Source organism: Gossypium arboreum, chromosome 2, assembly GCF_025698485.1.
Source record: "Gossypium arboreum isolate Shixiya-1 chromosome 2, ASM2569848v2, whole genome shotgun sequence".
Lineage (NCBI taxonomy): Eukaryota > Viridiplantae > Streptophyta > Magnoliopsida > Malvales > Malvaceae > Gossypium > Gossypium arboreum.
Window position 1 is genome coordinate 5,680,528 of NC_069071.1, and position 24,222 is coordinate 5,704,749.

The window sequence follows — 24,222 nt, forward strand, 5'->3', positions numbered from 1 at the left end:
ATTTTTTATTTTTATTTGTTACTTAAAAAAGAAAATAAAAAAAAGAGTAAATCACCTTTTAATATTTGTATATGATTTCTATTTCGAAATTTCTGTGTTTTTTTTTTATATCTTCCTTCTTTTTTTTACAATCAGTGGTTATGACATTTATAGCCATATGTTATATATTATTTTTTTTTGTATCTTCCCGTTGCTTCTACAGTTTCCACTATTTTTTGCTACTGTTTCTTTGTTGTTCCTGCGTTGCTGCTTTTGTCCTTTTTTCATTCTTTTTTGCAAGTAGCAGTGGAGTTAACAATGAGGACGTGGCCAGGAGCAGTGGTGCAAGGTGTCTTAGGGTTTTTGGTTTTACTGAAAAAATGTTTAGGCTATTGGGCCACTAGGCCATTAGGGTTTTTTTTGGGGCCATTGTAATTGGACTTGGACTTAATGGATTCTGTTTTTTATATATATATATTTAGTTTCTGTTTGGGCCTCTATACTTCTAATTACTCAACACACTAAGCTACCTTATTTTTTATATTTTAAATATACATAGACAACACATGATTCTTGTCACCATTTTAACAATTTCAAAACATTTTATTTAAAGAAAATCAAGAGAATTTGTGTTACTTGCCTCTTAAATGTACCATAATTTAAAATCTAACTTTCCAACATTTAAATTTTCACTATTACAAGCCAGGAGTTCTCTTTCCACCATTTTCATAATTTCTCAACATCCAAAAAAAATTTAATATAAAAGTTTTAGAAGCTTTCTTATGAAAATAATTACAAATAATAACTTAGAAGATGTTGAGAATACCATTTTTTACATTATTGAAGTTTTCTTTCACTATCTTGGAATCCTAAGCTCAATTAAAGAGAATAAGGGAGGAAGTGAGCTTAAAACCAAGTTTTCTACTTGATTTTACCAAGAAACCAAAGTTTTTTGGTGAGATTTTGGTTTGAATTAAAAAGAAAATGAAGAAGACGACATAAAAATTTCATCTTTATCTCTTTTATTTCATTTAAAAATATTAAGTCCAAGTCCAAGTCAACTTTTCATGTGAATCAAAGTTCACCTTTCTTTTAATACCCCAAATCAATGGTTCATAACAGCTCCCAATAACATAACATCTCAAAATAAAATATTTTATATTTAGATTCCATTCAAAATGATCAAAATGCCCCTTATGTAGTAAAATTGAACTTTTTTTTGGTGGCTAAAAAAATAAAAATTACATTAACTTAAAATACGGGAAATCCCCCTTGGAGGTTCTTCCATAATAATCAAGACTTCCTCTGTATCAAAATCCATTTTAGCTATGCAATCAATATCCTTATTATTATCTCTAGGTGCGTACCGTAGAAAGCCAGGTAAAATTGAACTTTAGTCTCCCTTTTTGTCTTACCACTATTCTCTATTCCATTCAATGCACTTAATCCTTTAAAGTTTCATTGATTTATGCTTTTCGGCCATAACTATCCATAGTAAATTCACATTTATGACATTACTCGATAAAAATGAAAAATTTATGATTTAATCCCTAAATTCACATTTTCATTCAATTTAGCCCCATAAGTCCTTTTTTTTTTCACTTACTTACAATACTGATCGTAAGACACTCACTTCATGCTTTTTGGCTCATTTCTCGATTGTTGAGAAATTTACACAATAAGTCCTTGTATTTTTCAAAATTTTTAATTTAGTCCCAAAAGTGACTTCTATTATCAACTCTTATTTCCTTAATTTGATTGAATTATAATAATATCCTTAAATTTTCCAACTTTACAATTTAGTCCACTTTCCCACAATTTCACACCTAATATTTGCTTCGTTGATTTCTAACAATAAATCCTAATAATTATTTTTTAAAAAAATTATCTTTTCTGGTCTCATTATTGAATTTACTAAAAAATTCACTATTGCAGTCCTTGAAACAATGTCATTTACTGTATTGGAAAATTTGGGATGTTACAAATGACATACTAGATCAATTAGAATAAATCTTCCCATCAAAATAGTAGGATAATAAGTTTAGCGAATATCTTCAATAAGACTTATGAATTCATACGATTCAATCCAAACTCTTCAAAATAGGGAAGCCAATTTGCTTGATCCAATCCAAGCCAATCTACAATATATGTTCCTATAATAGGTTTGAATATTATAGATGCGCTTACACTCATATAAAGTATCATAAAAGATCATAGCTCAAGAATTTTGTTACCAAAATTTGCAAACACCATATATGGCAAATTATAAAGTCAAGTAGTGCAAGACACTAGTAAGCACTCTTCATAAATTGCCTCAACAATACGTTTAATATAGAATAATGAATTTATTAAGTGTATTTAAATTATAACATTTTCTAATGAAGTTTTGGTTGAATTCCAAAAGTTGAGGTTATAGAAATTTCGGAATTCTCCTAATTTCAACAACAACAAAAAAATCTAATTTTTAATAATTTATTTTGTAAAAAAAATGCACACAACATACAACACAATTGTATTATGATTTTACTACTCGGCCATGACTTAAGGCCTCATTTATCATCCTATCAAAGCTGGTAACAACAGATCCTCCAAGGCTAATGGCAGCTTCAGCTTTCTTCTTCCATTCCAATGCCTTTTGCCTTACTTTTTGCCCATTATCTCCTTCCATCATCTCTTTAACAATATCTTCCACATTTTCACGCTTTATGTCTGGATTGATTTCCATGCCATTGCCCCACGTGGTGCACACATATCGACAATTCGTTTGTTGATCACCAAAGAATGGCCAACAAATTAAAGGCACACCTTCGGATAAAGCTTCCAAAATAGAATTCCATCCGCAATGTTTAAATTCATCTTCAATAATCTTCTGATACTTAACAGTCGCATCAGAATCGGAAGGTGGCAGCCCATCGGGTGTGGCTTCGAACCGGAAATGAGGCAGACCCTTAACAGCTTCTTCCCCTCTAGACCGTATAAATCGTCTATGATAGAACTCGGTGTTGACAAAGGTTATATGGAAGCCTCTAGAGTGCAAGAGCTTGGCCAGTTGCATCATGGGGTTAATATGACCTTGTGCTGGGCTTGGAAGACATACTGCATGCGATTTAATTGAACCCATCTTTCTGCAAATAATATTTAAGTAATGAAGTAAAGTAGCTAGTGCAAAAATTGAAGATAATATGTACGAGGTTGAGAAAATATCAACTGCTTCCCTATAGTGCTGGGTATTATATTATGATTGAATCTTGTGTCATCAAAACCCAAGGATACACGTTTCTATATTTTATTTAAAATAATTAGTTTTCATTCCTGCAAAGCACATATATATTTAATTGCTAGAACAATATATATAAAAATAATTAAATATTAGAAAATATATTTAATTAAACAAAAATAAATATAAAAACTAATCTTAAATTATATTAAAGTTTATTAATAAATAAAACATATATTTACTACAAACATATCTAATGCAATAATGAAATAATGATTAGTAGTATTCGTAAAATATTGTTATTTTAAATAAACTAGTCATCTAATTTTAATAATTTTTTCCATTGTAAATGAAAAATTTTCAGAAAAGGCATTACTGTTACAAATCGTTTTATTTTCATCATCTGTCATTAATTTAGTGTTAAACCATTTTATTGTACACTCATTTTATAATTTAACTTTAGTAAGTAATTTTCATTTTGCTCCCACAATTTATTTTTATAAATTAATTTTAATTTATGTGAACCACCTAGGTTATTATAAGGAAAGCATTGGGTTTTCACAAGGAAAAACCTTGTTAAAATTTTAATTTCCTTTATTTTTTATTTTTAGAATTATTTTAATCTTTTCTCAATAAATGAAAAGTATAGGTTTTTCAAAAATAAAAATAATTCAAAAATATAAGAGACTAAAATGAAATTTTATTAAATTTAGATGACTAGTACAACAACATTGTCTAACCTCAAATTAATGGTGAGTGACCAAAATAAAAATTACTTGTAATGATGGTGCCCTTTTTCAAATTTATGTTTTCTATCTCTAAAATAAAAATTTATAAAAGTTAAGTAATTAACTGAATAGTTTACTCTAATATTTTATATAGAGCACATATTATGGATCAAGTTCTAGTAATTATAATTATTAATACTCATCTACCTATTAATAAATAATTTATTACAATATATGAAAATAAAATCAAACAGTGATTCAATTATTTTTGGTGGAAAATAGAAAAATACAAGAATTAATCTATGCCAACTGGCCTAACTCCCTAAACGGGGGTTTTCCAAACATTCGCAAATCTTGGCTTCCCGAGTGATTCATCTTGGTAAGTCTATCAGCTTTTATGGTTTTCTGCTCTGAGTATATAATAAATATTTCAATGAGAAATTTGAGACAGTAATTGAAGAATCCTTCTAATCAGAGCCGAATTGGCCTCTTCTGTAGAACTCTCTCAAATAGCCATCACCACTTTAAGACTATCCGTTTGAATCATCACATTATCCAAACCATCACGACAATGATTTAAATTTTAAACTTGATTAAATTTTTTTAAAATGATTAATTGATTATAATGAAATTAAGATCCAAGTAATAATATTTAAAATGAAAGTTTTTTTATGCTTAATAATTAAAATAATGCATAATTTAGTAATGAATGAATTTAGACATGTGGATAACAATTGGTGGAGATGCCACGAAAATACACTCAATAATTTTGATATACGTTAATCTATTAATGGCTCCTTTTCGTTTTTCTACAATGGCTGCTCTAATATATTGACTCAAATGTTGCTTGTCCCTACCATTAAAAAAAAAAATGTTTTGTTTATTCGTCTTGTCTATTTAATTTTTTTTCAAATAGTAATGAAAATATTCAATGTTAGTAGCAATGACTAATCCCTTCATTATGAGTATTCTTCGGTAAGGAATCGAATCTCCAACCACATAGTTAATAGATGATGAAGTAGGCAATTGCGACATGACACCTATCATTTCGAATATTGTGGGGTCAAAAATGTAAGATTAGGTAAGATAGAACTTGAGGGCATGTATAATTTTTCCATATCGATGAAGTGTCTGATAATAAAATATACTATATTCTTACAAGTAGGAATCGAACTTCTAATCATATAGTTAATAGATGAACTGCACCATGATACCTACCATTTTGAATATTGTGTGATAAAAAATAAAAGGTTAGGCGGGATAGAACATGAGGGCATGTAAAGTTTATTCACATTGATGAAGTGTCCTTTCACTCAAAATATGTAATTTTACTCTTTCTTTTTTTTTTTATTTTTTTCGTGAATTTTATTAAATAAAATTCTTTTTAGAAATGGTGAAAAGAGAAAGTGAGGTTTGTTACTTTTAATTTATTTTTTTAGAATTAATTTTTGTAAGTACCTTTCAATTTAGTCCCACATTTTATTTTTTATTTCTTTTATTTTTTAGAATTAATTTTAGTTTTTTAGTAAAGGAAAAACCCGAGTTTTATAAGAAAAAAAACTTGTGTTTTTACATGAAAAATAATTTTATCCTTTTATTTTCGTTGTAGATGTAAGTTTAGCTTCTTCTTTTTTCCAATAAGAAAAGAAAAACCATAGGTTTTACTATGAATTACTTGAATTTTTATAAAAAACTTCATTTATTTGTTATTTTTAAAATTAATTTTAGTCTTTCGATAAAAGGAAAAACTATAATTTTAATACTCATTTACTATTAATAAGTAATTTATTATAATAAATGAAAATAAAATTAAACAGTCATTCAATTTAAATGTCAAAACGAAAGTTTATTATATAAAATTTAATATAATGTCATTTAATTTATCTATTATTATAATTTAAATTTCAACGTCTAAATTCATTTTTTAATAAGGTAAAACTTGATTAAAATGTTTTTTAAGATATAATAAAAAAATGAATTTAGACATGGTGGATAACAATTGGTGGAAGATGCCGCGAAAATACTTTTTGTTTTTCTAAAATGGCTGCTCTGATATTTTCACTCCTCAAATGTTGTTTTCTCCCACTATTACCAAAAAAAAAAATGTTTTTGATATATATGTATTGACGAAACCTTTTCGAAATCGACATTATTTTGAAAACAAAAATAGAGTTGTCACCAATCATTTTTATGAGGTATGATTGGATCATATTGTAATTTGGTCATTTCAATAAAAGGTTTTATTTAAACAATGATTTTTGGTCTACAAAATCCAGGAAATGGGTTCAAGAGTCGGTTATGTACAAGGAAGGATTAGCACCCTCGGGACGTCCAAAATTGGTACCTAATAGATTACTTGATGTCTTAGTGAAGAGAATTGAAAATTTGAAGAGAATTTAAAACACGATCTCTTTTTGTATTAAAATATTACTTAACTAAATTGAATTAAATAAAAAATATCTTATTCTGAGTTAATCGAGGAGAAGGATCATGCCTTGTGAGTTAGGACACGATGCCTCTAATCCTCGAAAACCAGAATAATCGCCATTCGATCGCTACCTAAATCTTGCTTTTCGTTGTTTTAAATAAGATATTCGTTTATTTCAGTTTTAGAAGATACCATACTCCATAAGTTAGGAGTACGACTCCTTGAATACCAAAAATAATTGTCTCGGTTTTAAATATTTCATATGCATTATGTAAAACGAATGTAACTTTTAAAACGATGTAACCAAAGTAAAGAAAAATGATAAATACATTGTAATATGATCTACGTGATGATGATAGCAAAATAAAATGAAAAAGTCATGCGGGTAAAAAAAATGAAATGATGAAATTAGGGTAATAAATAAAAATAAAATAAATGAAAATAAAAAAATAAAACATGTTGGTAAATAATAACAATAATGCAATTATGATAGTAATAAGAATATCGGTTTATAATAATAATAGCAATAATCATATCGTGACTACTATCATAATAATAATATGAGTAGATAAAATAATAATAACAAGGATAGCATAAAAATAAAATGTATAAATGAAAGGAAATATGAAAAACATAAATTTTAATTACTAAAATAAATAATATAGTAAATAAAGAGGCAAAATTAATCAAATAAGGGTTAAATTGAAATTTAAAAGGAACTTAAAGCATAAATCGCAAAATAAATAAAGAAAAGGGAATAAATGACTAAATTTAAAATATAACAAAACTAACAGCCTAAATTATAAAGAAACAGAACTTAAAAGACTATATCTAAATAAGATATAAAACTTTAAGGGTCAAATGACAATTATCCCATCACATTGACACGTGTCGCTCCCCAGGGGATTCATAGTGAGTCAAGGGACTAAATTGCATAAGAATTTAAATTCTGGGGCGAGAATTAAAACAAATAAAATGAACATGACTAAATTAAAAAGATAAAAAAATCAGAAGGGCATAAAAAAATCGGAAGGGCCAAAGATGAAAATATCCCCTCCCCTTCAAAAACACGCGGATCCTAGAAAGATCCGGGTCAGGTCATCAAGTCGGCCCTAAAACGACGCTGTTTTGGCTTCTGAAAATTATGCCCAAAATGACATCGTTTTATGGGGTTATAAAAATAAAAAAATGTTTAAAAAAATTCATTCTGTTGCAGTTAAAAAAAAAAACCTTTCTTCCCTTTTTTTCTCTGTAGGCTTCCTTGGGTCGGCCATGGAGGCCGCTGTTGCCTCGCCGTGGCCACCGTTCATCTACGACGGTGACTGCCGCCTCCGGTGGCCTGAGTAAAAGAATTTGCCATTTTTAGCCCTCTTTTTTTACCCCAAACTCATATCTAACCTAATAGCTTCTGAAATAAATAAAAAAGGAAGATAACGCGAAGAAAGCCTCGGTCTCACCGCGTTCGTCAAACCCTCGTCAAAACCTTAATGGGTTTCGAGATATTCGGGCATTGGAGATAGTTTCCAACAATGGCAGAAGATGAATTGACAAGTGAGTTTTTCCTTTTTCACCTTTTTTCCTTTTTATAAAAAATAATAGATTTTAAAAAAAAAGAAAAAATAAATAAGAGAATCACTTTCGAACTTTTTTTCTTTTCTGTTTTTTTATTGCTTTCGTGTGTGTGAAAATACATTTCAAATCTAGCTTTTATAGCCGATTATACATATTTTTATCGTTTCTGACATTTACCACACTTGCTACTATTTTTGTCCTTTTTCTTTCTATTTTCCAGGTGGTGGTGAGCGGTCAACGGTGACGGTGGGAAGTGCACCTTTGCCATTTTGGTGCAATGGCAGCAGGGGCATACCAGACCTTGGGCAGCGAGCACGCTGACGTTGCCAGTAGCAGCGGCACAGGGGGTCTTAAGGTTTTTAGTTTTTTGAAAAATAATTTAGGTTGTGGGCTTGGGATGGTAGTTTGGACCTGGGTTATTGGATTTTGTTTATATTCGGGCTTATAATTTGGGCTGGCATATTTATAATTGGACTTTTTATTTATTTTTGGTTTTATTTATTTTTTTCATTTAGTTTTTGTTTGGGCTCGGGCTAAATTGGACCTCTATATGTATTTTTTTTAACTTTTTTTGTCATAATCAGGATATCTACGACTGGTAGTAATGACTAATCTTCTCATCATGAGTATTCTTCAAAAAGGTAAACGGTTGATAATAAAATGTATTCTATTCCATAAGTGAAAATCAAACATTTAACCACATAATTAATAGATGAGTTAAATATCTACTACACCACATCTATCATTTCGAAGATTGTGTGAATAAGGATGAAAGGATAAGTGGGATAGAGCATGAGGGTATGTATAGTTTTTCCATAGCGATGCAGTGTTCTCTTACTCAAAAGATGTAAATTTATTTGTTTTTTTTTTTGCTTTTGACAAAAATAATTTAAAATAATAATAATTTATTAAAATAATACACTATTTTTATAAACTAAAATAATAATTTTTGAATAGTGTTTGACAAGTCTCATATCAAATCATCATGTGAAATGAAAAATTGCCTCAACAATATATTTAATATAGAATAATCAATTTATTAATTAATTGTATTGTATTTAAGTTCTAACATTTTTTAATGAAATTTTGGTTGAATTCCAAAAGCTGAGGTCTCCTAATTTCAAAAAGAAAATCTAATATTTAATAAATTTTTTTGTAAAAAAAAAATGCACACAACATATAACACAATTGTATTATGATTTTATTATTCGACCATGACTTAGGGTCTCATTTATCATTCTATCAAAGTTGGTAACAGTAGATCCTCCAAGGCTAATGGCAGATTCAGCTTTCTTCTTCCATTCCAATGCCTTTTGCCTTATCCTTTGCCCATTATCTCTTTCCATCATCTCTTTAACAACAGCTTCCACATTTTCACGCTTTATGTCTGGATTGATTTCCATGCCATTGCCCCACGTGGTGCACACATATCGACAATTCGTTTGTTGATCTCCGAAGAATGGCCAACAAATTAAAGGCACACCTTCGGATAAAGCTTCTAAAATAGAATTCCATCCGCAATGTGTAAGGAAAACGCCGACTGCAGAGTGAGACAACACTTTTTCCTGGGGACACCAACTTATTATGAAACCCCTTCCCTTTATTTCCTCTAAGAATTCTCTTGGCAAAATAGCTGATTCACCCATCACAAGATCGGGCCTAACTACCCATAAAAATGGGCATTTACTGTTTGCAAGTCCCCAAGCAAATTCTTTTAGATGATGATTAGACATCACAGTTACACTCCCATAATTCACGTACACCACTGACTTGGGTTCCATTGTGTTAAGCCATTCGATGCAGCTTGTGTCCTCCTTCCATAGGCTTGAATTTAATAAGTCGTATTGTTTTTCGAGTAAGTTCTTACTTAGTGAGGCGAGTGGACCGATTGCATAAATATTAGGTGATTTGGATGCAAGAACTTTTAGCACTTCTTTGTCCAAGTCATCGAATGTGTTGAAGATTATTGAAGATGAATTTAAGCATTCTTGTGATACTTCCATGATGTAATTAAACATGAAGTCATCAGTGTCGGTGGTTCTTATGAAGCTTGGTATGTCCTTGAGACGCATGTTAGGCATACCAGGGATCCAATCAATGGGCATCTCAAGTGTCCCATCGTTAACAAAGTGTTCATCTACAACGAAAATAAAATGCATGTTAGTGTTTCAGTATGCAAAAAAAAAAAAAAGCCTAATGGAGCTTGTTGCGTGTAACCCATAGAACTTCAAAGAGATTATTATCAATGAGCATAAGATATCCCAAAATTAAGTAACAAAGCACAAAGAAAACATAAAATTTGTAACCTTTGAAAGGAACAATGCCTCTTTGAGCTAGTTCTTTGTAGTGCAGAAATCCCAGAAAGCTAACGGTTGAAGAAGTCCAGAGTTGAACATAAGGCACCCCAATGAGTTGAGCTGCTTTGGTACCACAGTTCATGATTCCATCACAAACTATGCAAGTAACAGGCGGCCGTTGGGGTGAGGAATTAAGCTTAGATAGTAGCCCCAAGAATGGAGCCAAACAATTATTTCGTGTGGCAATGAATATTTCCGGAACAGACTGAGTTGCATCGGAATCGGAAGATGGCAGCCCATCGGGTATGGCTTCGAACCGGAAATCGGGCAGGCCCTTAACAGCTTCTTCCCCTCTAAACCGTATCAACCGTCTATGATTGAACTCGGTGTTGACAAAGGTTATATGGAAGCCTCTAGAGTGCAAGAGCTTGGCCAGTTGCATCATGGGGTTAATATGACCTTGTGCTGGGAATGGAAGACATACGGCATGCGATTTAATTGAACCCATCTTAGTGCAAATAATAATTAAGCAATGGAGTCAGTAGCTAGTGAAAATTGAAGATAATATGTACGAGCTTGAGAAAATATCAACTTCTGCCCAACAGTGCTGGGTATCATATTATGATTGAATCTTGTGTCATTAAAACCCAAAGATGCACGTTGTTATCTTTTATTTCTAAGTCAACCTTCAATCAAGTTGATTAATTATTTAAAATAATTTGTTTTCATTCGTGCGATGCACATGGATTTTTAATTGCTATAACAATATATATATATAAATTAATTAAATATTAGAAAATATATTTAATTAAACAAAAGTTAATATAAAAACTAATCTTAAATTATATTGAAGTTTTTATTAATAAAAAAACATATATCTCTTACAAACATATCAAATGAAATAATGATTAATAGCATTCGTAAAATATTAATATTTTATATACAACACATATTATCGATCAAGTGCTAATAACTATAATTATTAATACTCATCTACTATTAATAAATAATTTATTATAATATATGAAAATAAAATTAAACACTGACTCAAATTTTAAACTTAATTAAAATGGTTTTTTAAATGATTAATTGATTATAATGAAATTAAGATCCAAACTAAAAGTAATAATATTTAAAATGAAATCTATTACATCCAATCCAGTAATAAGTCATCATTGCGTAGAAAATTGAGTTCACTTATTTTCTGATGGAGCAGTCGCTAGAGAGTCTGGAAATGCTTCAGCGGAAGGTGTGGTTCGAGATCGAGTTGGTAATTGGGATTTTGGGGTACACCCATTATTTGGGCAAATGTTCGTATTTGGAGGCTGAACTTTGGGGTATCCTTGATGGAATTCTCATTTTACTAAGCAAGGGTTATAAGAAAGTCCAGATTCAGACTGATAATCTTGAAGTGATAAGGGTCTTGTCCATGGAAGAAACAGAGTATTTTAGCATTACCTTACTTAGAAGAGTTAAACGTCTTTTGTGTTCTAAAGGCCAATGGAATGTTAAGTATGTTCCTAGGGAGTGAAACTAAATTGTGGATTAATTGACAAAGATTAACCTCTCTTGGCAGGCACCCCTCCAGATTTTTGAAGTACCCGTTGATTTGGTGACTACAGTTATCCAAAAAGACAAAACTTTTAGATCTTTTTAGGATTTTTTAAATTGTAACCTTATTTTTTCAAAAAAAAATACCATTTATGCTTAATAATTAAAATAAAGCATAATGTGTTATAATTTGGTAATGAATAAGTTTAGGCATGGCGGATAACGATTGGTGGGAGATGCCGCGAAAATTCATTCATTAATTTTTATATGTTAATCTATTGGCAATGGCTCCTTTTGTTTTTCTAAAATGGCTGCTCTAATATTTTGACTCCACAAATGTTGTTTGCTCCAACTATTCAAAAAAAAAATAACACGTTTTTAATTCGTCTGTATTTTTTTTTATTTTTTTTTGTCGTAATCAAGATATTTATGACTAGCAGTAATGGCTAATCTTTTCAATACGAATATTTTTCAAAAAGATAAACAGTTTATAATAAAATGTACAACCACATAGTTCATAGATGAGATAGATAACTACCACGCCACACCTATCATTTCAAATACTGTGTGGTCAAAGATGAAAGATTAGACGGAATAGAGCATTACAGTATGTATAGTTTTTCCACGGCGATCTAATATCCTCTCAATCAAAAGATGCAAGTTTGTTTGTTTCTTTTGCTTTTTGGCAAAAATAATTTAAAATAATAAATTATTAAAATAATACACTCATATTTTATAAATCAAAATAATAGTTTTTGAATATTGTTTCATAAGTTTGATATCAAATCATCATTTGAAATGATAATTTGAGGGTTGTCAAATTAGGGAGTTCTAAATTTTTATTGAATTAAATTATTTTTAAAAATTATGAAAAGAGAAAGTGGGGCTCGTTACTTTTTTTTTATTTGTTACTTTTTATTTATTTTTATTTTTTGAAAGTAATTTTAGTTTTTCTAAGAAATGGAAAGATTTGGGTTTTATAAGAAAAGCATGGGAAAATTGAGCTTTTACATGAAAAACAATTTTATCTTTTTATTTTCTTCATTTTTTTTCTTTTTAGATGTAGGTTTTTTTTAATAAAAAGTGAAAAATTATGGGCTTTATTACGAATTACCTGAGTTTTATAGAAAAACTTAAGGCTTTATGGTGAAAAACTAATTTATATTTTCAACTTCATTTATTGGTTATTTTAAAATTTATTTTAATTTTTTTATAAAAGAGAAATACTTTCGTTTTATAAGGAATTGCCTAGATCTTATATATGAAAAGCCTTGGGTTTTCACAAGGAAAAACCTTGTTAAAATTTTAATTTTATTTTTAGAATTAATTTTAATCTCAATAAATAAAAAATATAGATTTCCCAATAAAAGAATAAAGATAATTCTAAAAAATGAGTGATTAAAATAAAAATTTATTAAAGTTAGATGACTAAATGTACAATAATATTATTTAACCCAAATTAATGGTGGAATGAAAACGGTTTGTATTGATAGTTCCGTTTTGCAAATTTATATTTTTATGTCTAAAATGAAAATTTATAAAACTTAAGGTAATTAACTGAGTAATTTACTCTAATATTTTATATAGAACATATATTATGGATTCAGTGCTAATAATTATAAATTCTAATACTCATCTATAGGGGTGAGCAAAACTCGATTCGATTCGAAAAAATCGAAAAAAAATTCGAATTTCGAATTATTCGAATCGAGTTAATCGAGTTAATCGAATTAATCGAATCAACTCGAATTTTTTTTTCGAATTTCGAATTCGAGTCGAGTTGAATTCTCGAATTCGAATAACTCGAATAATTCGAATAAACCGAATATAAACTATATTTTTAAATTTTTTTAAATTTTAAACTTTTACTAATTACCAAACCCAATTACCCCTAAGCCCAAATATTTTATTTTATCCCATTTTTCCTCACCCCAACCCCAAGCCCGTTTGCCCAAAACTTTATTTTCCTAAAACCCAAACCCAATTCCTCCCCCAAATCAATTCAAACCCCCAAGCCCCATGCCATCTCCAGCAGCCAAATCCAATTAATTTTCTTATTCTCTCCAGACTTTATTTTTCACAAAACCATAAAATTAAACACTGTTATTCAAACCCCTTACCCCCCATTTCAACGAAACCCTTACCCCCCATTTCTACGAAAGACGAAACCTTACTCTGTTTTGCTAAAAAAAAATCTTAAAATTAAAATCCTTCTTCTTCTTTTAGTTTATTTCAACCTTCAAATTAAAATTTTTACCTCCAAATCGAGTTGCTGTTCCTTCTGAGTAATGACCGAGGTACTTTGTTCTTTTCCATTTTAAGCTCAAGTTTTTGCATCTTTAAGGTTTGTCTTGACTCTTGAAACATTTTTGAATTATTGAAGACTTTGTTTTGATTCAATGGTTAAATTATTGAAGACTTTGTTCCATCTCGATCGTTATAAATTTAATTTGTTATTAAATGTTATTTATTTCCTAGGGTTTACTAATTTATAAGATTTTTTTAAAACTTAGTTAATTAAGTTTGTATTACTAGTTCAAGTTGTAATTATTAGATTTTTGTATGATTTTTATCCTTATGAATTAACTAATTTTTCTTCAATAATTGAAGAAGAAAAACTACAACATTAATGTTTATTTATCCATCTGTACATTTATTTTATGAACATCTATTTTTGGTTAATTGGCACTTAATGTACATCTATTTTCATTAGTATCCACTAGCAATGATTTCCAAAGCAAAATTTCTATGATATCACGACTATGAATACTTTAAATAAGCCATGGCTTTTGGATTGTTTTGTTTATTTGCAAGAATACCAAGAAACATGCTTTTGTACTATTATATTAATTAATTTTTAATTTAACCGATTTATTAGGTTTGATTTTAAATTAATTATTGGTCATGGTTAGTGATTGCAACAAATATTTACTTGTAGATGAGTGATTCAAAGCGAGATGGTTCAACTCAAAGTTCACAAAATTCTTCCCCAAGTAAAGATGATCAAACAACAACCAATGAAAATGTTCGAAAAAAGATTACTCCAAGAGCATCTTGTTGGAACCATTTCACCAAATTTGTGACTAAAGAGGGGGAGAAGAGAGCAAGGTGCAATACATGTGATGTTACTTACACCATGGAATCAACTTCGGGTTCTACAACGAATTTGAATAACCATTTGAAAACATGCCTAAAAAGACCTCGAGGTAATACTTCTAATCCGAAGCAATCAGAATTAGCATTTGTGAAGGTTAGCCAAGAAACAACAGATTTATCAACTTGGGTGTTTGATAAAGATGCTATTAGAAAAGCATTAGTTCGTATGATAATTGTGGATGAACTACCTTTTAAATTTGTAGAGGGAGAGGGTTTCAAATACTTTCTTTCTATAGCCTGCCCACGGTTTAGTCTTCCATCTCGTTGGACAATTAGAAGGGATTGTCTTGATTTATTTAACTCCATGAAGAGTGTGATGAAGAACTATTTTGAAAAAGATATAAGTAGAGTTTGTTTGACTACAGACACTTGGACTTCATTGCAGAGGATATCTTATATGGTTTTAACAGCACATTGGGTGGATGATGAGTGGAGGTTGCAAAAAAGGATTATAAATTTTTGCCCAATATCCGCTCATAGAGGTGAAAGCATAGGTCAAGCCATTGAAAAATGTCTTCGAGATTGGGGGATTGAGAGGGTCTTCACTATTACGGTTGATAATGCATCCGCCAATAGTGTTGCCATTGAATATTTGAGAAAGAAATTCAATCATCGAAATGCTTCTGTTGCAAATGGAAAATTTATTCATATGAGATGTGTTGCACACATTCTTAATCTCATTGTGCAATATGGTATTAAGGATGCTTCGTATCGTGGATCGAGTTAGAGGTGCTGTGAGGTATATAAGAGCATCACCATCAAGGTTGACAAAATTCAACCAACGGGTAAAAGAAGAAATGATAGATAGTAAGGCTCAATTGTGTTTAGATGTGCCTACTAGATGGAACTCAACATATATGATGTTAAAGGTGGCTGAAAAATATGAGCGTGCATTTGAATCATATGTACGTGATGACCATAATTTTTTTCTTGATCTTACTGCTGGAGATGGAGTTCCTACATTTGATGATTGGGAAATTGTTCGAAGAGTTATAAAAGTATTGGAGCCTTTTTATCATCTTACATTGAAGGTGTCCGGATCTTTGCATGTTACCTCTCATTCACTTTTTGAAGTATTGACGGATGTGCATTGTCTTTTTGATGGGTGGCAAGATTGTGGAGATCTAGAAATAATTTCTATGACTTCCAAAATGAGAGAGAAATATAATAAGTATTGGGGTGAAGGAAACAAGATCAACATGCTAGTTTACTTGGCGGTCATCTTTGATCCGCGATGTAAAATGAGTTTTTTGGACTTTGGGGTCAACTTGCTTTTTCCTAATGTCGCTAATGACATTATAAAAATGATTGATAAAGAATTGCATTGCTTGTTCAATGAGTATTCTTCTAATGCTGGGAGAATTGAATTGTTTGAAGGTAGATCTAGTTCTTTGACTAATCTTTGCAGTTCAATGGAAATAGATCAGTCAGAAATGAAAACGGGCTTGGCCAAACAAAAATACCTTAAGAAGAAGAAACAAGTTGGATTAGAAAGCAAATCTGAGTTGGATAGATATTTGGGTGAAGATGAAGAAGTAAACAATTCAAGTTCATTTGATTTACTATTGTGGTGGAAAATGAACAGCCCTAGGTTCCCTATTCTTGCACAAATGGCTCGAGATATTTTTGCTATTCCTATCTCAACAGTTGCCTCGGAAAGTGCATTTAGCACGGGTGGACGTGTTCTCGATAGTTTTAGAAGTTCTCTAACTCCTCTCATGGTCGAGGCTTTAGTTTGCACACAAGATTGGCTTCGGAAATCTAGTGATGCCATCAATCTTGAAGATTATGTTGATGAACTTCAAATCATGGAAGACGGTAATATAAAAATTTTAATTTATAAAATAAGCTTTTGTATTATTTATATTAGTAAGCATTCCCATAATTTAACTAACACTTTTGTTTTTAAATTTGCTAGATTTATTCAAAATACCCGAAGATCAAGAAGGTAATACACTTAACATTAGTTTATAAAGTTAAGTGTTTATTTAATTTATTTTGCAAACATTTTTATCATTTAACTAACTCAATCAATACTTTTACTAGATGTTTCAAGATTATCAACAGTGATTGAAGCACAAGAAAGAAGTTAAACCATTCTATAATGGTTTTTGAACTGATGTTAGTTTGGTTTGGTTTGTTATTGTTGTTGGATAATTGAGCTTTTGTTGTGTTCTTTTTTTTGGACTGGTGTAGGTTTTATTGTATTTTAGACTTTTAATTATGTTTTTTATTACAATGTTGTTGTATTGTTTTTGTTTTTATTTGGACTCATGAAGAAACTTAAACTATTCTATAATGGTTTTTGAACCGATGTGTTATTGTTATTAGTTTGGTTTGGTTTGTTATTGTTGTTGGTTAATTGAACTTTTGTTGTATTCTTTTTTTTTTTGAGTGGTGTAGGTTTCTATTGTATTTTAAACTTTTGCTCATGTTTTTTTATTATAATGTTGTTGTTTACTTCAACTTATGTTGTTTACTTTGACTTTTACTTATGTTTTTTATTATAATCTTGTTGTATTTTTTTGTTGTTTTTTGGACTAATGTTGTTTATTTAGGTTAATGTTGTGTTGCTTGTATTTATTCACTTATTTACTTTAATTTTTGTTGTATGTTCATGTTTAAAAACTTTAAAGAAAATTATTTTTTGAAAAATTACATAAAAATAAATAATGCTAGAGTCATTTTTTTAAACTTAACTCGAACAAATATATTCGATTCGATTCGATTCAAATTACATCTCACTCGACTCGATTCGAGAAAATTTCAAATAAAGTTAGGATGATAAAATAAGATTCGAAAACTCGATTAACTCGAAAATTTTCTATTCGATTCGATTCGATTCGATCGAATGCTCACCCCTACTCATCTACTATAAATAAATAATTTGTTCTAATATGTGAAAATAAAATTAAACAGTCATTCAATTTAAATGTCAAAATAAAAGTTTATTATATAAATTTCTTTATAATGTCATTTAATTTATCTATTATTATAATTTAATTTTCAACATCTAAATTCATTTTTACTAAGGCAAAACTTGATTAAAATGTTTTTTTAAGATATAAGAAAAAATTGTAATTTTAAATGATTAATTAATTATAATGAAATTAAGATCCAAACTAAAAGTAATAATATTTAAAATGAAAATTATTTATGCTTAATAATTGAAATAGTGCATAATGTGTGATAATTGGATAATAAATGAATTTAGACATGGTGGATATACATTTAACAATGAAATATACACTCAATAATTTTGATATGTTAATCTATTGGCAATGGCTCCTTTTGTTTTTCTAAATTGCCTACTATTTTTACCCTCAAATGTTGTTTATTACTATTAGTATCAAAAAAAAATCTTGTTTTTATTCATCTCTATCTTTTAATTTCTTTTATCATAATTAGGATATTCACTGTTAGTAACAATAACTAATTCTTCCATCATGGGTACTCTTTGAAAAGGTAAGTGGTTGATAATAAAATGTACTCCATTCTTATGAGTGAGAATCGAACCTATAGTGATCTGAAAGTTAGTGGTGTCGAAAAATATGATTTCAAGGCCTCGTTTCAGTAAATCGAGCTTGTAAATATATTTTATTAAAATATGAGATATATTATAGGGAATTGAATATGGATAAGTAATTTTACTAAATTAATGATTAATTAAGGTATAATGACTAAATTGTAGAAGTGATAAAAATTCAATCATTAAAAATTTTCTTAATTAGAAAATCTAATATTTAATAATTTAGTTTGTAAAGAAAATATGCACACAACATTGTATTATGATTTTACTACTCAACCATGACTTAGGGCCTCATTTATCATTCTATGCCTCATTTATCATTCTATCAACATTGGTAACAGTAGATCCTCCAAGGCTAATGCCAGTTTCAGCTTTCTTCTTCCATTCCAATGCCTTTTGCCTTATCCATTGCCCATTAACTCCTTCCATCATCTCTTTAACAACAACTTCCACATTTTCACGCTTTATGTCTAGATTGATTTCCATGCCATTGTCCCACGTGGTGCACACATATCGACAATTCGATTGTTGATCTCCAAAGAATGACAAACAAATTAAAAGCACACTTTCAAATAAAGCTTTCAAAATAGAATTCCATCCCCAATGTGTAAGGAAAATGCCGACCGCTGAGTGGGACAACACTTTTTGCTGGGTACACCAGCTTATTATGAAACCCCTTCCCTTTATTTCCTCTAAGAGTTCTCTTGGAAATATAACTGATTCACCCATCACAAGATCAGGCCTAACTACCCATAAAAATGCATATTTAATATTTGCAAGCCCCTAGGCAAATTCTTTTAGATGATGATTAGACATCACTGCTACACTCCCATAATTCACGTACACCACCGACTTGGGTTCCATTGTGTTAAGCCATTCGATGCAGCTTGTGTCCTCCTTCCATAGGCTTGAATTTAATAAGTCGTATTGGATTTCGAGTAAGTTCTTACTTAGTGAGGCGAATGGACCAATTGCATAAATATTAGGTGATTTGGATGCAAGAACTTGTAGCACTTCTTTGTCCAAGTCATCAAAGGTGTTGAAGATTATTGAAGATGAATTTAAGCATTCTTGTGATACTTCCATGATGTAATTATACACGAAGTCATCAGGGTCAGTGGTTCTTACGAAGTTTGGTATGTCCTTGAGACACATGTTAGGCATACCAGGGATCCAATCAATGGGCATATCAAGTGTCCCATCGTTAGCAAAGCGTTCATCTACAACGAAAATAAAACCCATGTTTTTGTTTCAATATGCAAAAAAAAAAAAGAAGCATGGAGTATATTGCGTGTAACTCATAGAACTTCAAAAATATTATTACCAATCAACATAAGATACCCCAAAATTAAGTTACAAAGCATAAAGAAAACATAAGATTTGTAACCTTTGAATGGAACAATACCTCTTTGAGCTAGTTCTTTGTAGTGCAGAAATCCCAGAAAGCTAATGGTTGACGAAGTCTAGAGTTGAACATAAGGCACCCAATGAGTTGAACTGCCTTGGTACCACAGTTCATGATTCCATCACAAACCATGCAAGTAACAGGCGGCAATTGGGGTGAGGAACTAAGCTTAGATAGTACATTCAAGAATGGTGCCAAACAATTATTTCATGTGGCAATGAATATTTCTGGAACAGACTGAGTCTCATCGGAATCGGAAGGTAACAAAACTGAGTTTTTTCTTTTAGATTTCATTAATAATGTTGCCAATCACCGATCTATCCATTGTGTCTGACTTAAGCTTTTTAATAATTGTAAGGGCATCACCTTCGACAACTAGATCTCAGAAGCCCATTTCTTCCCTAAAGATGACTGCCTGTAGGCACGCCTTCGCTTCTGTAGTAGTCGGGTCCCTTGTCCTTCCTAGTGGGTAAGAGCATGCTCCCATAACAAATCCTTCATGGTTTCTTAAAATAACTCCCGTATTTGCTGTCATATCTTGTTGTGAATATGTTGCGTCAAAATTGGCTTTGATCTGTCTTTCCATGGGGGGTCTCCAGAATATCTCTTTTGGAATGAGCCCAGTTTCTGTTGATGATTTAATTTGCTCTAACTCCCTTAAATAATCTATAATAAAACCGATAACCTCTCGAACTCTATCCTTTTTTCCTTCATGATAAATCCTATTCCTGTTGTACCATATTGCCCAAATAGTAATGCCATGATTGTGCATGCTTTAGTATTATTCATATGGAAGAAAAATGCTGACTATTGTTTCCATGTATATCTAGCGTTCAAATGCGAGGTGTCCAACCCAACTTCCTGAAGGACTTGTTTCGTGAATTCACAATCTCGAAATAGATGTTCTACAGTTTCTTCTTCAACTGAGCAAACTGGATATGCATTATCGTTCCCGAGTCTTCGAAATTTAAGAATACTGAGCGTCGGAATAAAACTATTGACCACCCTCCACAAGTGTGTTTTTTTATTTTAATTGGGATCAGGAGGTTCCAAATCTTTGTAAAATATTCTTTATTGTTGATTTGGTCTGTAATATAGTTCTGTAAGTGTAGAGTCTTAGACATTAGCTATTTAAAACCACTTTGTACTGTGTATTCGCCTGATTTGTCCCCTCTCCATACTAAGACATCCGACTATATCCTATTCACCAAAGGAATTGACAAAACTGCCTTTACTTGCTCTCCTTCGAGCAAGTTCCATATCACCTCGTAGTTCTATGAAAATGAATCTTTATTGATTAAATCTGAAACTTTTGTATAGTTGATATTAATGTTTTGACTTTTTATTCTTCCACTATCAGGAGTGGGTAGCCAAGCGTCATTCCAGATATTTGTTGATTCATCATTTCCTATCCTCCAGCCTGTTCTTTCTTCAAGCAAGCTTCATGCGTTCCAAATGCTGCGCCAGGTAAAGGAGGGGTAAGCTCCTAAACTTGCATTTAAAAAATTACCATGCGGATAATATTTTAATTTCATAACGCACGCAAACAAACAGTCAGGTTGGGTGATTAGTTTCCATCCTTGTTTAGCTAACAGGACCGTATTAAACTTTGTTAAATCCCTAAACTCCATACCCTCAAACTCTTTTGGACTACACATAGCTGTCTAACTGCACCAGTGGATGCCTTTATTAGATTTTAAATTATGCTACCAAAATTTACTTATAAGATTTTCTAATTCTTTGCAAAGTAAAACTGGTAACTTAAAACACTGTATGGCATAAATCGGTAGGGCTTGTAAAATTGATTTGATGAAAATTTCTTTATCCCCAAAGGACAAATTGCGAATACTCCAATTCTTCGATTTTTGGATGAATCTTTCTTTTAGTTCCATAAATGCACCTTTCTTTCTTTGCCTAACCATTGTAGTTAAACCCAGATATTTTTCTGGATTGTTTGAAATCCGAACACCCAAAACTCCCCCTATCTATCCTTTTATGACATCTTGCATATTATTGTTGAAATAGATGAAAGACTTCTCAAAATTCACTAGTTGTCCGGAGATATTTTCATATTCATTGACTACAGCCTTTATTGACATTGTGCTGTCCATAGTTGCTTTCCCAAATAAGATGCTGGCATCAATGAAAAAGAGATAATTGATAGCTAGCTCTCCTCTTCCCACTTTGACCCCTTCAATTTGTCTTTCCCTTTTAGCCTTGTTCGGGAGCTTAAAGAATCATTTTGCACATATGATAAATAAATAGGGGCTCAGTGGATCTCCTTGTCTGATTCCTCTTGTTGGTTTAAAATTTTCCCTTTGAATCTCATTAATTACTACTGAGTATGACACTGTTCGAACACATCTCATTATGAGCTCAATCCACCTATTGCAAAAACCTAGCGTTTTCATCATGCTTTCAATAAAGTCCCATTCCACTCTGTCATGGGCTTTGCTCATATCTAGTTTTAAAGCAAAATATCCTATGCCTCCTTTTTATTTTTTTGAAAGAGTGTAGTAATTCATAAGCTATCATTATGCTGTCAGTTATTTGTCTTCCTGGAACAAAAGCACCTTGTGTTTCTTCAATACATAAGTGTTACACCCTTCGAAATCTATTGATAACCATCTTTGAGATCAATTTGTATATGGCAGTACAAAGACTTATTAGCCTGAATTGTCCCAAATTTGTAGGGGTTTGTACTTTTGGGAGAAGCACTATCTTGGTTTTATTAATTTCCTCAAAATCCATCCATTATTCAAAACTTAAAGGCAATATTTACTAACGTCTGTTCCTATAGTATGCCAGAATTTTTGGTAGAAAAACATTAGGTATCCATCTCTTCCTAATGTTTTGAGAGGTGCCATACTTTTTAAAGCTTCCACTACCTCCTTTTCCTTAAAATCTCTAATGAGTCCTTCGTTTAGAGAGTCTGTAATACATGGTTGTATTTCGCTTTTGAGCCTTTCACAACTTTGTAGTGGATTAGAAGAAAAATGATGCGGTCGTTGAGAGCACAAAAAATATCCTATCCCTATAGAATAATGAAAAGAATAGTATAAGGGAAGTAGGGTCAAATCTTCAGAGACTGGATTTGCACAAGTTCCTATTCCTCGAGATCCTGGACAGAGTCGTGCCCAAGAAAACCTGCGTACCTGGAAAAAAAACAGAATTAAAAGTTTGATTGAATTGAAATTGTATAAATTAAAATTAAAATTGAAATGAAAGACAGAGTTGAGGAAAGAGTTTTTATGGAGAGTTTCCAGCCTCCGGCTGTCTTGATCCGCCTTGGGTTCTATCATCAGCTTTTAGGTGATCCTTCTCGAACAGAATAAGCCAATTATAGTGGAAGAGGATACCTACGACCACCAGCTCTACTTAGATTTTAAACTTACGATTTAGAGGAACCTGATTCTAGCCAACCGTCACTTTTGTAGGACCGTCTTACACTAGATCATCACTTCTCAATGGAGAATGTCACGCCATTTTGTCTCTTGGGCTCGACAACCACTAATACAGTAAGCTAACTAATCAATTGTGTAACCTTCCCAAAACATGCAAAGCAACTGCCTTTGCACAAGATGAAAAAATCACTTTTGAAGGGACATGGACGGAAGCGTCAGTCTTGTAGTGCGGAGAAGCAATGAATACTCGTTAAGAAGGCTAAGCACAAATTCTAAGCCTCATGAACCCCTTTTTGGGGAATTTGAACAATCTTTAGCTAGATAAATTTAGTGGCTCATGCTTTTTGGGGAAAAAGAAATGAATGTAATGAAAATGGAATTTTTATTGAATAATATAAAAGGAAATAAGGCTAAGCTTTTTGGGAGAGAGAGAGTTTACAGGAAAGATGAGTGAAATTTGTGTCACTCCATCCCCTATTTATAGTACTAGGAAACCTAGTCTATTCCTAATTAAATTCTAAAAGATAAATACAAATAAATAAATATAATTAAAGATAAATGAAAATAAAAGCTAAAATTAAATCTAATAATAATCTTTAACAATTATCTTAATATAATTAAAATTTAAATAGAGTTTTGTATTTATAATGTAATACCCCCTACCCATATTCATTGCCGGAATAGGGTACGAGGTATTACCGGAGTTTACAATTTTTTTTTTTATATTCAATATAGCCCCTTTATAAATATCTAACCTTCCCTGCAATATTAAATCGAGACCAATCCACTTCAACCAAACCAATTCAACATATTTTCAAGACAAATTCATACATATTTATAAGATAACGTTATCACATACCCAAAACCAGGTTTGTTAACCATACTAATGGCTAACTTTATATTCAATTCACGTTAACATTTACTTTATTAACTTATACATGCCATTGATTTTCAAA

General features: G+C 30.9%; 4 protein-coding genes and 2 long non-coding RNA genes across 6 annotated transcripts; 2 read left to right on the forward strand and 4 right to left on the reverse strand.

Annotated features, from left to right (window-relative positions):
• Positions 1–2,304: 2,304 nt before the first annotated feature.
• Positions 2,305–3,238, reverse strand: LOC108466712 (linamarin synthase 2-like). The gene has a single exon (XM_017767087.2). It carries the CDS (start codon positions 3,098–3,100, stop codon positions 2,495–2,497), a length of 606 nt encoding a protein of 201 aa, XP_017622576.1. The 5' UTR covers positions 3,101–3,238; the 3' UTR covers positions 2,305–2,494.
• A 4,324-nt stretch (positions 3,239–7,562) lies between these two features.
• LOC128286607 (uncharacterized) lies at positions 7,563–8,547 on the forward strand. The gene is made up of 2 exons (XR_008277221.1): positions 7,563–7,903; positions 8,145–8,547. It is a non-coding gene; the product is annotated as an uncharacterized LOC128286607 (long non-coding RNA).
• LOC128286603 (uncharacterized) lies at positions 7,591–8,178 on the reverse strand. Its single transcript, XR_008277218.1, has 2 exons — positions 7,810–8,178; positions 7,591–7,691 (listed from the first exon to the last, which is right to left on the reverse strand). It is a non-coding gene; the product is annotated as an uncharacterized LOC128286603 (long non-coding RNA).
• A 393-nt stretch (positions 8,548–8,940) lies between the features above and the next one.
• On the reverse strand, positions 8,941–10,878 carry LOC108466597 (linamarin synthase 2-like). The gene is made up of 2 exons (XM_017766983.2): positions 10,231–10,878; positions 8,941–10,061 (listed from the first exon to the last, which is right to left on the reverse strand). The coding sequence occupies exons 1-2, from the start codon at positions 10,727–10,729 to the stop codon at positions 9,118–9,120; spliced, it is 1,443 nt and encodes a 480-aa protein (XP_017622472.1). The 5' UTR covers positions 10,730–10,878; the 3' UTR covers positions 8,941–9,117.
• A 4,847-nt stretch (positions 10,879–15,725) lies between these two features.
• On the forward strand, positions 15,726–17,021 carry LOC128284178 (zinc finger BED domain-containing protein RICESLEEPER 2-like). The gene is made up of 3 exons (XM_053021934.1): positions 15,726–16,746; positions 16,847–16,876; positions 16,975–17,021. Exons 1-3 carry the CDS (start codon positions 15,726–15,728, stop codon positions 17,019–17,021), a joined length of 1,098 nt encoding a protein of 365 aa, XP_052877894.1.
• A 1,739-nt stretch (positions 17,022–18,760) lies between these two features.
• Positions 18,761–19,186, reverse strand: LOC108465208 (UDP-glycosyltransferase 85A8-like). The gene has a single exon (XM_017765529.1). It carries the CDS (start codon positions 19,184–19,186, stop codon positions 18,761–18,763), a length of 426 nt encoding a protein of 141 aa, XP_017621018.1.
• Between the last annotated feature and the right edge of the window lie 5,036 nt (positions 19,187–24,222).

Excerpts from the sequence above, each read along its gene's own strand:
- LOC108466712 (XM_017767087.2), bottom strand. The coding sequence starts at position 3,100 with ATGGGTTCAATTAAATCGCATGCAGTATGTCTTCCAAGCCCAGCACAA.
- LOC108466597 (XM_017766983.2), bottom strand. The coding sequence starts at position 10,729 with ATGGGTTCAATTAAATCGCATGCCGTATGTCTTCCATTCCCAGCACAA. Across the intron at positions 10,062-10,230 it reads AGGCATTGTTCCTTTCAAAG|ATGAACACTTTGTTAACGAT; the intron begins GTTACAAATTTT and ends TTTTCGTTGTAG.
- LOC128284178 (XM_053021934.1), top strand. The coding sequence starts at position 15,726 with ATGATAGATAGTAAGGCTCAATTGTGTTTAGATGTGCCTACTAGATGG. Across the intron at positions 16,747-16,846 it reads ACTTCAAATCATGGAAGACG|ATTTATTCAAAATACCCGAA; the intron begins GTAATATAAAAA and ends TAAATTTGCTAG. Across the intron at positions 16,877-16,974 it reads AATACCCGAAGATCAAGAAG|ATGTTTCAAGATTATCAACA; the intron begins GTAATACACTTA and ends TACTTTTACTAG.
- LOC108465208 (XM_017765529.1), bottom strand. The coding sequence starts at position 19,186 with ATGGGTGAATCAGTTATATTTCCAAGAGAACTCTTAGAGGAAATAAAG.